General features: G+C 35.5%; 1 protein-coding gene across 1 annotated transcript in view; it reads right to left on the bottom strand.

The window, feature by feature from the left end:
* Window positions 1-16,458, bottom strand: part of LOC110030699 — a 46,111-nt gene that overhangs the window by 12,211 nt on the left and 17,442 nt on the right. Inside the window, 3 exon segments of the mRNA XM_020733555.1 lie at window positions 5,904-6,050; window positions 6,053-6,120; window positions 6,219-6,287. Coding sequence (XP_020589214.1) covers window positions 5,904-6,050; window positions 6,053-6,120; window positions 6,219-6,287 — 284 coding nt within the window.

The raw sequence follows: 16,458 nt of genomic DNA, 5'->3' as shown, positions 1-16,458 counted from the left end.
TTGCTAGTCCGCTAGGATGGTCAACAAGAAACTCCTAAGGCTAGATCTTAGGTTCTAAGAGTAGAAGACCAAGACCTCACTAAAAATGAGGTCAACACATACATAAGGCAATTAGGATGTGTGATCTTTGGGAGTAAACCTCTATCCAAAAAGGTAATCATTCGGATTCCCTGGAAGATATAAGAATCTATAAAAGATTGCTTGACAATGTGTGCTTGGTACAACTATGGCACAAGTAAGGCTTTTACTAAGGCTCTGCTCAAGCCCGAAGCTATCATATATGTTGGGGAAGGCAAGCAATTCCCACAAATGAGCCAGGACATCATAGTCCACTGCAAACAGTTGTACTTATCTTGTCCTTGGATTAGCTTCAACTAGAGGGATATGACTGCCTTACTAAAGGGTCGAGCCCTTGCCTTTGTTTTAGGGTGCCTCGATCACAAGTAGTGGAAAAACTCTCACTAACTACAAGTCCTAAACATCATCAACCCGAAATTAAGTTTCACCGAAGTGTACAGAAGATGTAGATGGATGATTCTCTACTTCCTACTATAAGTATGCCAAAGTAGATGGAGCTGTGTCCTCGGATTCACTAACAGTTTCCAATCAAACATCTTTAATAATCTTGCAAATTGTTTCCTCTTTGCAAGGGAGTCAAATGAATGCAATTCACAATTAAAATAGCCACCATGAGCAGAAACAGACAACACAAAAAAAGACAAGAATATTTATTCTTTATTGGTGCTAGAAAAGAGTGAAGAAAATCCTTTTACAATAAGATATAAGAGAAATAACAATTGAAATGATTTTGCAATTAAACTTGTTATTTCATTTAACAAATGTGTTTAAATAAGTATTACAATGTTTAACAAATAAACTCAATAAAACCCTCTAATTACAAATTACTCACAACATTCACCCTCAAGATGGGCGAAAGATATTCACTAAGTCAATCTTGTCACATATTCTAGCTGATTCCACTGAATTAAGTCCTTTAGTGAGGCAGTTAGCCACCTGCTCTCCAGTTGTTACATGACTTAGTTCCAACAATTCGCTATTCAGCTTTTCATTGATGAAGAATCTATCAATTTCCACATGTTTAGTTATATCGTGTTGCATCAGGTTGTTAGCAATGCTGATTTCTGACTTTTTGTCGCACCACAACTTCATTTGAGTTCCCTGGTCCACTTTGAGTTCAAACAACAAGGCTTTCAGTCATATCATCTCAACAACTTCTAATGTCATGGCCTTGTATTCTACCTCTGATGTTGATCTTGCTACAAGTGATTGTTTCTTGCTCTTTCACAAGACCAAATTGCCACCTACAAAAATGCAATATCCTGATATGGATCTTCTGTCATCAGCACGAGTTGCCCAATAAGAATCACAAAAGCTCTCTATATTTACATGTACATTATTCATGAATATCAACCATTTCCCAGGTGTACACTTCAAATACCTCAGAATTTAATACACTTCATCATATGGCCCTTCCTTGGATCATGCATGTAGCGGCTCACCACACGTTTTGCAAAAGAGATCGGGTCGGTTGTGGCACAAATAGATCAAACGGCCCACCAGCCTCTAGTACCTCTCACAATCAATTGATTCACTAGTCTCTGTACTGAGCTTGACCTTCTAATCAATTGAAGAGACTGCAGGTTTGCACCCCACATAGTTGTCTTCGTGAGAAGATTTAGTACATATTTTCTCTGGGATAAAACCATCCCCTCAGATTCGTCGGTCACTTCAATCCCAAGAAAATATATGAGTTGTTCCAGATCCTTTACCTCAAATTGCACTCCCAATCTTCCCTTGAGTTGAGTAATCTCTGTCTTATCATCACCAGTGATAATTATGTCATTCACATACACAACAAATATGGTAGTGTGACCTTCATTTTGGCGAAAGAATATCGTGCGGTCTACATTGATCAGTTGATATTCCATGTCAACCATCGTTATTCTAAACTTGTTAAACCAGGCTCGAGGAGACTTCTTCAAGCATACAGCGACTTCTCGAGCCTACGCACCTTGTGCATTGTCTAGGATATACTGAATTCTGGTGGTATCTCCATATATACCTCCTCCAGTAGCTCCCATGATGAAAGCATCCTTCACATCCAGTTAGTGAAGTCTCCATTCACCATTCATTGCCAGAAAATCCAGTGTCTTCACTGTGCTCATCTTTGCAAATGATGCAAAGGTTCTATCGCAATCAATGTTATAAGTCTGACTATACCCTTTTGCCACTAATCGTGCTTTGTACCTCTTCACATTCTCTTCTGGAGTTTGTTTTACTGTGAAGATCCACTTGCACCAACTGCCTTCTTCCCTGCTAGTGGTGGTACAATCTCTCATGTTCGATTTTTATCAAGAGCTCCAAACCCTTCAAGTATAGTCACTTTCCACTTGAGATCCTCTTTAGAAATTTGTCAATACTTGGGTATAGAGACAGAGTCCAATGATGCAATGAATGCTTCATGTAAAGATGAGATGTTATAATAAGAAATAAAGTTCGCAATGTCAAGTTCCTACCCAAAACGATCAGGAGAATATTTTGCATTGTTGCAGGAGGTCCTCCTTAACGTTGGGGGAGTATGAGTGGATGAAGGAAGAATAATATGACCTGGGAGTTTTGAATCAAAGGTGGATGATATAGGTATATCAAGAGTTGGGGAAAACCGGAACAAGGGACTTGTTGGCACTGCAGATTCTATTTTCTCAGTTTATTCCTTCTTTTGTGTATACACCCTCACCTTTAGCCTGAATCAACCAACTTTGGATTCAATCTCCTCGATTTTCGTCTCCTCACTTGATTCATCCCACATCACAAGATATGACATTGCTCCCACTTGCACCACTACTACTTACTCTCTCTTGCCTCATATCTCCAACGTCTGTCGAGTCACCAAAGGGTGAATTCACCTCCAGAATGTAGTATGATTCAAACTCTCTGAATGACACATTCATACTCACAAAAAGTCTTTTCTCAATCGGGCTCCAACAGACATAACATTTTTTAGTAGCAGAATAACCCACGAACACACATTTCATAGCTCTGGGATCCAATTTCCCTGTAGATGACATGTTGTCTTTTATAAAGCATACACATCCAAATACCTTCAATGAAAGGATCCCACTATTGCCTCCCTTCAACATCTGACAAGAAGACTTCCACTCCAGCACTCTTAAGGGCATCCTATTAATCAATTGCAGCTGTCAACATTGTTTTCATCATAAGTGTTGTGGGACATTCATTGTCATCATGTTCTGGCTACCTCTAGAAGATGTCGATTATTCCTCTCTGCTACTTCATTATATGTTGGTGTATATGGGCAAGTGGTTTGGTGTTGTATCCCTTGAACTGACAGGTAGTCCTCTAATACTTTGTTGAAATATTATATCCTATTATCAGATCTCAGTGCATTCACAACTGCCCCATATTTGGTCTGGATTGCTTTGTGGAAATCTTTAAAACAAGCAAACACTTCACTCTTCTGTTTCATCAAATATATCCAGGTAACACGAGAAAAAAATCAATGAAAGTAACAATATAACAATAATCATTCATCGAACTAGTAAGACAAGATCTCCATACATTAGAATGTATCAAATCAAACACACCTAAGCTCCTATTCCCATAACAGACAAAAGAGCTCCTAGTTTCACCTTATTGCCTTTTCATACAAGGATGGATACAAACAACTTAATAGACTGAACGGATAGTATCATATACACCTATGATGTAGCAACAATACATCTTCCACGCTCCTCTCAGATCCTCCTACTCCAACATTCTCAATTATGAATGTTAAGGCTAAGTTCATCCCCTCTCTATCCAAGTACCGGAGTCTACTATGTCACATGATAGTCCCAAGTTTCTGGTCAATTCCCTTCTCTTGAAAGATCACCTTTGGAATATCAAATGAAACAACACATTTTAGTATTTATCAGAGATAAAACCAAGGAGTCCCCAAGGATTTTGTTTGTAGAGACATTTGTAGAGAAATTTTTGTCTTGGACTCCACCACCAACCTTCTTTAGAGCTTTGCAGTCATTCTTGAAATGCATTTCTTCCCACAATTCCAGCATTCACCTCTATCATTTGCTTTCTCAAACCTGAAGTTTCCTCTTCTGGACTTGAACTTGTCTCTGTCTGAAGATTTTTTCTCCTATTTTTCAACATTCAATGCATAACTTCAAGATTCATTGTTTGCTGCCTTTCGACGAAACTCTTCATTCTGCACTAACCTTACGATGTCATCGAAGTTCAACTTCATATTACCTGAAGAGTTACTCACCACCGTGACCAATCCATCCCAACTGTCCAGCAATAAAAATGAAATTAACAGTCTTAATCTCATCATCAAATTTGATACATACAGAATACAACTAGCTGGTCAAAATATTAAAATTATTCAAGTGTTCAGCCACCGAACTAACTTCCAGAATACAACTAGCTAGTCAAAATATTAAAATTATTCAAGTGTTCAGCCACCGAACTAACTTCCATCATTTTCAAGTTAAATAATCACTTCATCACAAAAATTTTATTTGAAGAAAAAAGTTACTCATACATCCTTGACAATGCTGTCATGAGATCCACCAAATTTTTTTCAATCACTATGTTAAACGCAAAAGACCAGAAAAGTGAAAGATGGATCAAACCTAAGGTTGTTCGATCCAGCACTTACCATTCTTTCAGAGTCATCGTTTTAGAGTACTTGTTTGATTCATTGTAGTGAGAAATACAATTTCTTTTGATACAAAAAATCTTCAGCTTGTATTTTTTAGGAGGCAAAATTTAATCCATTAAACTTCTTCACCTTATACCTCGCTTTGTCGATCGTTGCTCCACTCGAATCAAAAGTCTTCAAAAAAAAATCTCACTCTGATACCTAAATACACAACAAAGTAATCGCCAGAAAAAACACCAAAATTTAATATGGAAAACCCGAGGATGGCAAAAAATCATAGAGTAATATCAAACCAAAAATTTCAATATAAAAAGGGAAATATACATAAAATTAGACCATTCAAATCTTCTCTCTACACCACTGAAATTTATAATAATTCAGCTTAAAATCCTCTTTTGATCACAAAAGAGAAATCACAGGCTCTGAAATCCACCTCTCGAACTTCATCGCTCCACACAAAAGCTCTTCGAGAGTTCACCACGCACAAGAGTTTCGTAAGAGAGAAGTGATTTCACTCTGAATCATGGGCATAAGAATCGAATCTGGAGAAAAACTGCCCTAGCATAATCATGTCCCTCCTCGGCATAATAATTCTAGTCGCTCTGCTTCGGAAGCTGGAATCGAAGGAACGGCTGCGTAGCTACGTGGCTATTTGGCGTAACCACATCGTCCGACATGGCTAAACCCAAAATTGGTGTGGTTACGCACGTCATGTAGCATTGGAGCGCCATTTTTGCAGCACTGGGTTCCTTTGTCTCTGTCGTTGCTGCTATTTCAGCCCAAGTAAATTAGACTCCACACTCAGCAGAGCAAACAACTATCGTTTAAACATTAAAATGATGAGAATAATACCAACTAGTAATTGCAATGCGTTTATCATACGCATCCAAGAAACAAAGAATAGAATTAGATTGTCAAATATATGCAAATTCGAACAGTACCGATCAGTCACAGCATAATGCGGGGCAGTCTTAAAAATAACTTAATCATTCAAAAACCATAAAACCATAATCAAACAACAAATTCATTGGATTTCATTTCGTTTACTCCGAACAATGCTACTTGCAACAGTCAACCACGCAGCACAATTCTTATCGAATTTTCTTTCAAACAAGTGCATAAAATTATTATAAAAATATACATAACCATCGCTTAACAGAAAAGGAGAAAGAGAGAGGCATTATTAGGGCAGGAAGAAGCATACCAAAACGTAGACCAGAGAGGCGAAAAGAATGGTTTTGTAACGTCCAAAATATGAATCGGCCACAAACGCGCCAACGAGCGGCAGCATCGACGACACTCCCGACCAAGTATTAACGGCGGGGGGGGCCGCCCCCGCCCGGGCCACGGAGGCCCCGTAAGATATGTAATGAGATTCGAAGAAATCCCATAGTACGCAATTCTCTCTGCAATCTCCACCCCTGCGATGAGATCACCAGATCAGAGATGAGAAACCGAATGAACTGCCGCACTGAGGGTGGGGAGAGAAAGAGACGAGAGAAAAGAATATCTTTCTTACCGATGATAAAGAGAGCAGCGGTCCACCGGCCGGAAGATGCTCGGGAGGCGGGGCGACCACGGTGGTCAACTACGCCAATCATGGCGGCGGCGGAGGGGGAGGGGAGGGAAAGGGAAGAAGGGCCGATGAGTCCATCTCAAGGGATGAGCTCTGCCTATGGTATAAAGGAGGAAAGCCACGCGTGCTCCCTGCTTCTGCTTCGGGGGACGGAGGAGCAGGAACTGCGGGGGGAGTGCGAATCCGGTTATAGGAGTCGACAGGAGGGAAAATATTTGCGTATACGGAGGGCTGCTAAGGGTTATTCAGGGGTACGCGGGTTACGTTTGTAAACTAACTGTAGCCTATAAATAAATTCCACGTTTTTATAATTTCATGAGTATAAATAAATTACAAAGAGTTTACAATAGAGTTACAAGAAACTTACAGAGGGGTATAACCCGAATATAACTCCTCTGTACTCTCTGAATAACCTCTGACATATACAGTGTTGCATACCTCTTATGTACGCAAATATTTTCCTGACAGGAGGCCTGTCTAATTTTGCGTGGACGTAGTTTATAATCCTGAATTTATTTTTTGGTTATTTCAGAATTATTGAAAATAATTTAGAAATAATCTGAAAATAATTCAGAAATAACTTTCGCGGCACTTAGAGTTACGTCAGGAGTCCAGACAGAAATACGCTCCGACACAAGGGCATGAAATATTTCGCATTTTAAAAAAGTGATAATAAGGTTTTTTGTTAATTTGATATTATAAATTTGAGTGTCATGTGAGTATATATGGATGTTTACCAAATATATATATATATAGATATATATATAGATATATATTGTAGGAAATTTTATTATATCGAAAAAATAATTACAATAGGGTGGTGGCCAATAGTTTCAAACTAAAACTTACACTTACAACACATACAACTCACACAAACAAAAGAAAAACCTAGGACCTGTTTGCCACCTATACAACCAGTGCAACAAAATCAAAAATTCTTATCAATGCGAAGAAAAGGTAAATTAATATGTTCCTCTTTAAGTAAAAGATGAAGCTCCGTAGGTAAAATATTAGAATAATTAATTGCTTATGACTCTAAACTTCTTCTCGCAGCCCAATTTGCACAATAATTAGATTCACGATGAATAAATAACCATTGAACCTACACATAATCACATAAAGCAAAAAAAAAAATCATATGAATTATTAGAAACCAAGGATATTCTTTATTCCTCATACAGTAGTTCCACAGTTCCAAATTATCAATCTGTATCATAATTCTATCCCAACCATAATTTACCGCAAGCTTCATAGCAATAACCACAACATCAACTTCGACACAGATAGAGGAAAAGTCCACAACAAGGGCTATCAAAACGACACGTTGTTCGTGAATAGCTCGTGTTTTGCTAGCTAAACAAACGAGCTGAACAATAACACATTTTCTTAGCTCGAAATATAAACAGCCCGAACACGAGCTGGGCCTTGGCTCTCTCGTGTTCGGCTCGTTTACACCCCTAACCACAACAGGAATGAGTTAACATTTTAGTTGTGTATGTAAATGTCTTCATAGGAAAAAGATTAAAAAGTAACAAAGTGGTTTTATCCCCTAAATATCATATTAGCAATGAGTTAACATTTTTTGCTTTAATTCTTCTAGTGTTTATAATATATTTTATTATAAACTTAATTTGATGAAGGCCTTTGCTTATAAGAACCTTCGGCTTCCTCCCACTTGCTCCCGGCGACTTCCACGCACACCGGTTTCCCTGAACCTCGTAAACCCATCTCCTGCGGGATTTGCTGAATCGAGAGATTTAAGGCAAGTAGAGGGGAAATGGGATTTAAGAAGGATAGGATTAAAATATGTTCTTATGTTGTTTATTAGGTTATAAAACATTTAGAAAATAATTTTTCTTTACCTTGTCAAACTAAAATAAGAGAATATAATATTTTAAGTATGTTAGTAGGTAAGCATTCACAATTTTGGTTTAAATATTATAACAATAATAATAAAGTAAGAACAAGAATAATAGTACTAATAATTGAAGATTAGATAACACCAAAATTTAATGAATAAATAAATTTATTTGCATAATCATTTATATTTCAATTTTTTCAATTAGTGTAGGATTGATAGTCGAATTCAAAGAAGTTAAGGGCCGCCTCAAGATAAGTAACTACTTTTTTATTAAAGGATACACATACTCGTCCTAGTTAGAGGCGTTAATCGTTATTAATTGTAGTATATTCATAGTTATTCTATATGATTGTTAGTTATGCCCTTGCTACTTTAATTTTATATTTGTTATAAGCTTCAATTATTGCACATGATGGAAGCACTCACTACTTTAATTTATTGAAGCAAATTTTTTTGCATATTTGAGTAATCTTGTAATTATAGTGTTTTTCTTTTCTTGCACTTTACGTTATGAGCATGCATGTGGATTCATGTCATATTATAATACTATGTGAAATTGGATACTTCTTATATATTATACATGTGGAATCAATTTGGCATGTTTGTTTGTGATGACATGTAGGTTAGTAGAACCCTTTTAGATTTTGACTACCCGGGCTAACGGGCCCACAGAGTAATAACTCTATAGAAAATCACCAAGTTTCCTTGGGGTAGTGTTGACCTTCCCTGTTCATGGTGTCTGTTAAAACCGACTATATAAATAATAAATAGAAAAGTGAATAATAAGTAACTTGATTGGAAATGATTACATGTTTTTCTTATGTACGTATATTTGATGTATTCCACCACCTTGTTGTCTTACAGTGTTATGTATATGCATGTAGTACTCGTTCTTATTCGTTGTTCATGCTTCATGCCCCAGTTTCTTAATCGTTTATGTTTTAATAAATAGTTGTCATTTACTGAGTTTATTTGTCAAAATCAGTCTTTGATATTTTTGTATAACAAGTTACATTTACCATCAGTGAGACTGTTTCCACTGGAGCAGACTTTCCAATTTTAGTATTTGCTTGTTATTTTTCTTTTGTGTCTATGTAGTTGTTCAATGTTATTATTTCAATTTGGTTTAGTCAATTTCCTACTTATATTTCGGTTGTATAAATGGATTATTCATTATGGAATAAAATTTACGTTTCATTTTTATTTGCATGCTGGTCTTTTTTTTTAGAATACAAAATCGGTTTATTTTCTTTCATCATGCCCTGCATTGTTGGACTGTATCGCCTTCCGGGCACGGGGTGTGATATTGGTCATGTCAATAGACAATTTTTTTATTTAGAATGAAGAAAATAGGTTTTCCTCAGTTTTTTATAATTTGGATTAGAGCTTATACACACCTTTTTTATTTATCTATTATCTTTCATAGAATAATAAATGGCTTTTTCTCTTCCTCTTCTGGTTTAAAACAACAATGCCCTCTATTCTCTTACTTATTTGTTATATATATGGATGTCTTCTCCACCACTATAGAATCTCACAATCTCAAAATTATTACTAGCAATTACAGCTTCTCATATTTTATTTATGTTAATGATTTATTGGTTTTGAAAAAGTTGATAGTCATATTATTAATGGCCTCAATTCTATACTTAAAATTCTTTACAAGGCAACTAGTTTATATGTAACTTCTCAAAATCATCCATTTGCTTTTCTAACATTATGAACTTTGATTTGTCATAGCAAATATGTGATGCTTGTGAGTTTCATCATAAGGTAATTATTTTCTCGATTATTTTTAAGATTTAGAGTCACCAACTTGTCTATTTATATGTTATTGAATAATTTTCTTATTCAAATAAATCTTCTTTCTAAATCATATCAATGATTCAAAGAGTAGAGGAATCAAAAAGAACGATATACGACAAAAAATAGGCAAACTAAGATAAAAAACAATCAAAAGGCTTATATATGGTAATATGGGTAATCCTCGTGTGACGTGTCAAGAGTATACGTCTCACCAGGATCGGATTGAAGTATCTCAAAACACAACATCCACTAAGAGTCCCTACATAAGCCACCTATAACCAGAGAATCAAATAAATATTTTTGTTTTGGGTTGAGTCTCTCAGAAGAACGTATCACTCTGGTTAATTATATCCTGGGGAATACCTAAGAATACCCTCGGTAAAAGGAGTTTTGTTTATATTATCATGAACATGGAGAATGTTCATCAAAGAATGGTTATTTCGCGTGGAAACACTCTAATGCTTCAAAGTTCTCGCTAAGTCACCGGACAAAGAGTGAGTCTCTCACATCCCAATTAGGTAGCAACTCATCGATATACGGAGCCTAAGAAATAACTAAAATCATTTCGACAAAGATATCCCTATACATTAGAGCTCACGAGCAGAGGCTGAATCAGTGTATCTCAAACGATCGACAGCTCATTGGTAATGAGCATTAAAGATGATATCAACGAAGTAAAAGGAGTGACAGGGCTCAAAGAAACTCAACAATAGGAAGGGTAAAGTGATCCTAAATAGGTAGAGGTAGTAATGTTAAGGTGCCACGGACCCGTCATCCCAAGTTACTATAACCCTAAGTCTACCTGGTAGTGAAGGTATTCGACCCAACACGTCTAGAGATCTCATGTCAGCAATCCGTAAATTATGTCATTCACGGGGACCTCAGTAGCCTTAAAGTCAAAACAAGGGAACTCTAGTCCTATGACATACAAGGTGACGCTCAAGAGGTGGGACTGACACCCACCATATAAATGTCGAAGTTGCCTTATGAGAGAAAGGAAAGAAGAGGTCCAGCTACAAAGCTGAAAATACTCTCCACAGAGGACTTACACCCCATCTGGGTTGGGGTTGTCATTAACATCCTAAGCACACTAGACAACCACCTAAGTAGAAATCTATGTTGAGTCAGTCGGGTTGAAGAAACTCGGGACAAGTTTAGATTAATTTGAGTTCTTAATTCCCTATAAATGCAAGCCCCTATAGTAAATTACATCTTAGGCAACTGAAAAACACATAAGAAAGCTCTCGATTAAAATTGGGGTTTCGTCTTCAAGATTTCAAAGTTTAGTTTTCACGATTGGTGGTAGAAAAGTAGTGTGGGAAAGGCTTTATGTGGAATAGTTATTTCGGAACCCAAATGAGTTAATAGTAGGAGATGTCTTAGATACTGAAGAAGCTTCAGCAGCATCTTAAACTAACATATGGTTTGGCTTTATGTCATTGAAAGTGAAGATATTTAATGGTTCAGCCATGTAAATTATTTAGATACTTAGGACTTATATTTGTATGTTATATGCAAATAGTCCGAGAAAATAAGAGGATTTACATCATAACGAACAACAACCTCAGAATCCTAAACAGTTTAGGGTTTATATCGTACGATATACAATCGTACGAAGTCTTTAAAAATAGTGTGATGGTTTACATTGTACTAGACGAACAACCTCAAAGTCTTATGGGTGTTTGTTATTTAAGTCAATGGAAGCTCACTTGAAGCTCCTCCTTCCGCTTTTTGTTGTCGTCTAAGCTGCTGCTCGGAGATGAATTGTCACTTGACTGCGTCGTTATTTTGTTCGGAGAAAAGGAGAGAGAGAAGAGAGAACGTTTCTTAAGCAACTTATTTCTGATATTTAATGCGCTCTTGTTCAATCTTTTTTTGAATTGGTGTTTTTTTTTGTCAAAAAATAATTAAAGCAAACCACAATTGCTCGCTTATCTATGGAAATAGAATACCATGCTTTGGCTACAACATTAGCGGATCTTCTTTGGCTTCATTGCCTTCTAGCTGACTTTGGAGTGGCTAGGGTTGTAAACGAGCCGAGCCTGAGCGGCTAGGCTCATGTTTGGCTCGTTCGAAATTGGCTCGTGTTCGAAATCAGCTCGTGTTCGAAATGGCTCGTGAACAGTGCGTTCGTGTTCGGCTCGAAAATGATACGTATTGTGTTCGGCTTGAAATGCTCGTGAACAGTGTGTTCGCGTTCGGCTCGTGTTCGGCTTGAAAGTGGCTCGTGTTCAGCACTTGAAGCTCGAAAATGAACAATGCTCGTGAACAGTGTGTTCGCGTTCGGCTCGTGTTCGGCTTGAAATTGGCTCGTTATAATATAAAATTATTAAAATAATTTATTTTTTTTAAAAAAAAAAATCATATTTAAAACAAAAAAAATCATAAATTTTCTAAAAAAAACTGATTGTATTAATAACTTAATTCCAAACAAATTTGAAGAATAAATTTCAAGAAAAAATTTGCAAACCAAATTTTTTTGAAAGAATATTTATTCATTTTTTAACCCAATTTTACAAAATACAAACTTCATTACAAATTTTACAATTTACAAATTAAACAAAATGTGAAAATTTACATTTTTTCACCAAATTTTACAAAATACAAACTTCATTATAAATTTTACAATTTACAAATTAACAAAAATATGAAAATTTACAAAATACAAACTTTTACAAAAACTTCATTACAAATATACAAAACTTTACACAAAGAATATTAATATTTTTTTACAAAATTTTACAAAATACAAACTTCATTACAAATTTTACAAATTTACAAAAATATGTTTTTTTAGCCTTCCGTTTGGTTTCTACTTCAGGCGAACTCCTTTCAATACATGTTAACTCCTCAGTCAAAGTGGGATCACCTTCGTCACCTGAAAAAATGTAATTTTTTTAGGTCTTGCAGCTTAAGAAAGTTACTACTTAAAAAAAAAAGAGTTTTTACAATACTATACAAATAAGTACTTTTTTTTAATAAAATCTATCTATATATGGACTTGTGTAATTTGAGATGAATGATTAAATAAAGCTTCATGCAATCAGTTTTTATTGTGTTCCTTGAAACTTTCTCATAATTTGGGTTCAAGGACTTCAATAAAATGTTAAATCATGTATGTTCAACAATATTAAAAGGATACTCATGCACTATAATCATTTTGGAAATTATCTCTCTAACCTTATGTTGATCATAGTTTTTTGGATCGTAAAAAACTGTAATCTCAATATATGCATCAAAATCAGTTGGCATAAAATTCAACATTTTTGTCTTTTTTCAGAAAAATCAGCGACTTCCTTATTTTTAGCTTTGATTTGTCTATATTCTCTCACATGACGTGAAAGTTGAGAAGTAATTCCTGTTTTAGATTTTTAAAGTTTTGCTCGACAACAAATGCACTGCCAAAAAGTTGTTTGAACCTCTTTAATCGAAAATATTGTCTCCACAAAATACTCCAACACTGCTGACTTTCTCTTTCTACCCTTCTTATTTAAGACTTCTTCATTGTTATTATCATGACAACTTGAGGTACTATTTTTTGGCTCTGTACTTGGTAAACTAGGATTGACAATTTTGTTCCTATTCTGAGCTTCCGGTAGCAACTGGTTTTTGGTTGATTCCGATTGTGAAAGATTTAATTTGGACATTTTTGCACTTGCACACTAATTGAAATCAAAACTACGGAATTAATATTACTTCATAGATATAAATGTAAAAAAATAATGTTATTACGAGTGCTAAGTGTTATGCATGTCAATCTTCCTTATAAGCTTCCTTGAGGCTCTGTTTGGCGCAGCTGCAGGCAGCTGCGCTAGCTGAGAAGCTGCAGCTGCACTGCCTCAGGAAGCTGCTGCGGGGAAACTATCTGTTTGTTTGGGGCAGCTTTGTGAAAACAGCTGTGAGGTAGCTGTTTCTGCAGAAATTACCATTCTTCCTCTGTTTTGTAATGTTGTGCTTAACAGAACTGTGATAGTTATAAATTTAATACTTTTAAGACAACAGTTAACTTAAAAACATCTTAAATGTCTAAGATTTGCTAGGCCATCCATATCACAAAGGGTGTTGGTCGATTAAGACAGCAGGACGGTGGTCATGGAAGTCGAAATCCGCTAAGGAGTGTGTAACAACTCACCTATCGAATCAACTAGCCCCGAAAATGGATGGCGCTGAAGCGCGCGACCCACACCCGGGCGATGGCCAGGCCCGGATGAGTAGGAGGGCGCGGGGGGGGAAAGGTAAACGGCGGGAGTAGACACTTAAAAACATCTTAAATGTCTAAGATTTGCTTAACAGTTGGCATCTATATCAAGTCGGACAGCCATATATACAACCATTGCTTCTGCTTTTGAGGGATTAGTAGCCAAACAAAGGGAAGAAAAATATAATAAACACTTTCCCATTTCAATTCTAGATATGCCTCTAATGCCTGCACATCTCTTATGTATTTATATATCTAACACCTAAACTTTGCTTTCTTACATTTACACCACTCAAATCTTTCATATCGCATCAAAAAATACCATTTCTATTTATTTTTTAGAAGTTAAATGCAGCTTTGATGTGTTAGATATGTTAATACAAAGGAATTGTGTGGTATGAATGCAAATTTCCCAATATATATATATATATATATAATGGACACTGCAATTCAGAAGACCTGCATCTACTAGAATGAAAGGATAGTGCAGAAAACCCAATTCATATGTAATGTATATGGGAATAGAACCAGAATTTCAAAAATGAACTTTCAACTAACTTTTGCTTAAATGAATTAAATCCCATAAACACATGCCACCAAGCTACAAATAAAAGTAAGAATTTCAATCAAATGCAACTGATATTTATTTTTATCATACAAAAGTATTTTTAATAATCACCAAACTTTATTACTAGTACAGATGCTATTTATATTCCTAAAACAATCTCTAAGCTTTGAGCAATGAGCATTGCAATAATACTATCAAGAATAGATGAAATCTTAAAAAAGGTAACATACAAACGTTATAATTGATTCATAAAATTAATAAAAAAGAAATAAGTGAGATATAGCTATAAAATACAATCATTATAATTAACTGAATATGCTAAAGCTAAATTAATGGTCAAAAGCTGCACACAATCATATGGAATTGCTTATCTTGAAATCCTTGTTCCAATTGCTCAAATGAAAATTGCTAGAGATCTTTTATCATTGACAGTTCTCAGGAACTGGAATATTAAATAATCCAAATCACCGGATCAACCGGCCTTCCTTGACGAGAAAATCATGGCCGGAAAATAATAACCAAATGGATAGTTGAAAAAAAAAAGAAACGGTTTACCAAAGTAATTTCTCCTTTATCATTAAATGCAAAAAAAAAGACATCATATATGAATAGTTTACCATAAAAAACAGTAAAGAAATAAATAGCACCTTGTCACGCTTCTTCCCACCAACCTCAATTCCAAAATATGATTAATATTGATAATATTTAAAATTCTATCTACTTAAATGTTAGGTTTTAGATCTGTAAGTTATGAAGGAAACGGCATGCCAAAACAGGCCATAACTATGCCAAGGTAAAACAAACGACATGCCTTAAGAGTTGAAAGGGATGCCTGAAGACATATATGGAAAAGTGATGAAGGAATTGTACAATCAGAAGCTCATATTCATTTTAAGTTTAATCAAGCAGCAAATCCAATATCAATTCCCTACAACTGTCTCATGGAATAAGAAGTTAACCTCAAACAGTGCTATAAATGTAGAAAGTTAAGTTCTGGCGCCAGAGATGTAGAAAGTTTAAGAATGTAAATAAAGTAGTGGAAAAAAGAGCATATGCCTATCTACCCTCTTCTGAGCTATAGATGTGATTAGTTAATTAATTAGGTTGTTTTTGTAACGATGCCAGTTTGTGCAACATATAGGTTCACCAGTTTGTGCAACATATAGGTTCACCATAACTGTATGCCTCTCCTGTCACCTAGAAAGCTTTACATAATAATTGGGTGGTATGAATGTAAATAGAAAGGCATTCTTTAAATTAATGTTTATGTAGAATGACATTCTTTAAATTAATGGCCTAGCTTACTGGCTACTGCCAAAATTAGAAAGGAAAGTTTTTCATTCCATTTATCAGACCATATAAGTCATGCCCAATATCTAACATTATTTGTGTATATAAAAGTTATGAAGGAAACGGCATGCCAAAACAGGCCATAACTATGCCAAGGTAAAACAAACGACATGCCTTCAGAGTTGAAAGGGATGCCTGAAGACATATATGAAAAAGTTATGAAGGAATTGTACAATCAGAAGCTCATATTCATTTTAAGTTTAATCAAGCAGCAAATCCAATATCAATTCCCTACAACTGTCTCATGGAATAAGAAGTTAACCTCAAACACAGGATATTAAGTACTAAACATTAAGTGTGAAATATGTGAGATATGTAAAATAAATATGTAAATACAATATGGAAGATGTACATACAAACTACTCAATTTTTATGTATTTACATACCTAACACCAACACT

The sequence above is a fragment of the Phalaenopsis equestris genome, unplaced genomic scaffold, assembly GCF_001263595.1.
Source record: "Phalaenopsis equestris unplaced genomic scaffold, ASM126359v1 Scaffold000002, whole genome shotgun sequence".
Lineage (NCBI taxonomy): Eukaryota > Viridiplantae > Streptophyta > Magnoliopsida > Asparagales > Orchidaceae > Phalaenopsis > Phalaenopsis equestris.
The sequence above is the reverse complement of the archived record's forward strand: the minus strand, read 5'-3'. Positions and strand labels throughout refer to the sequence as shown.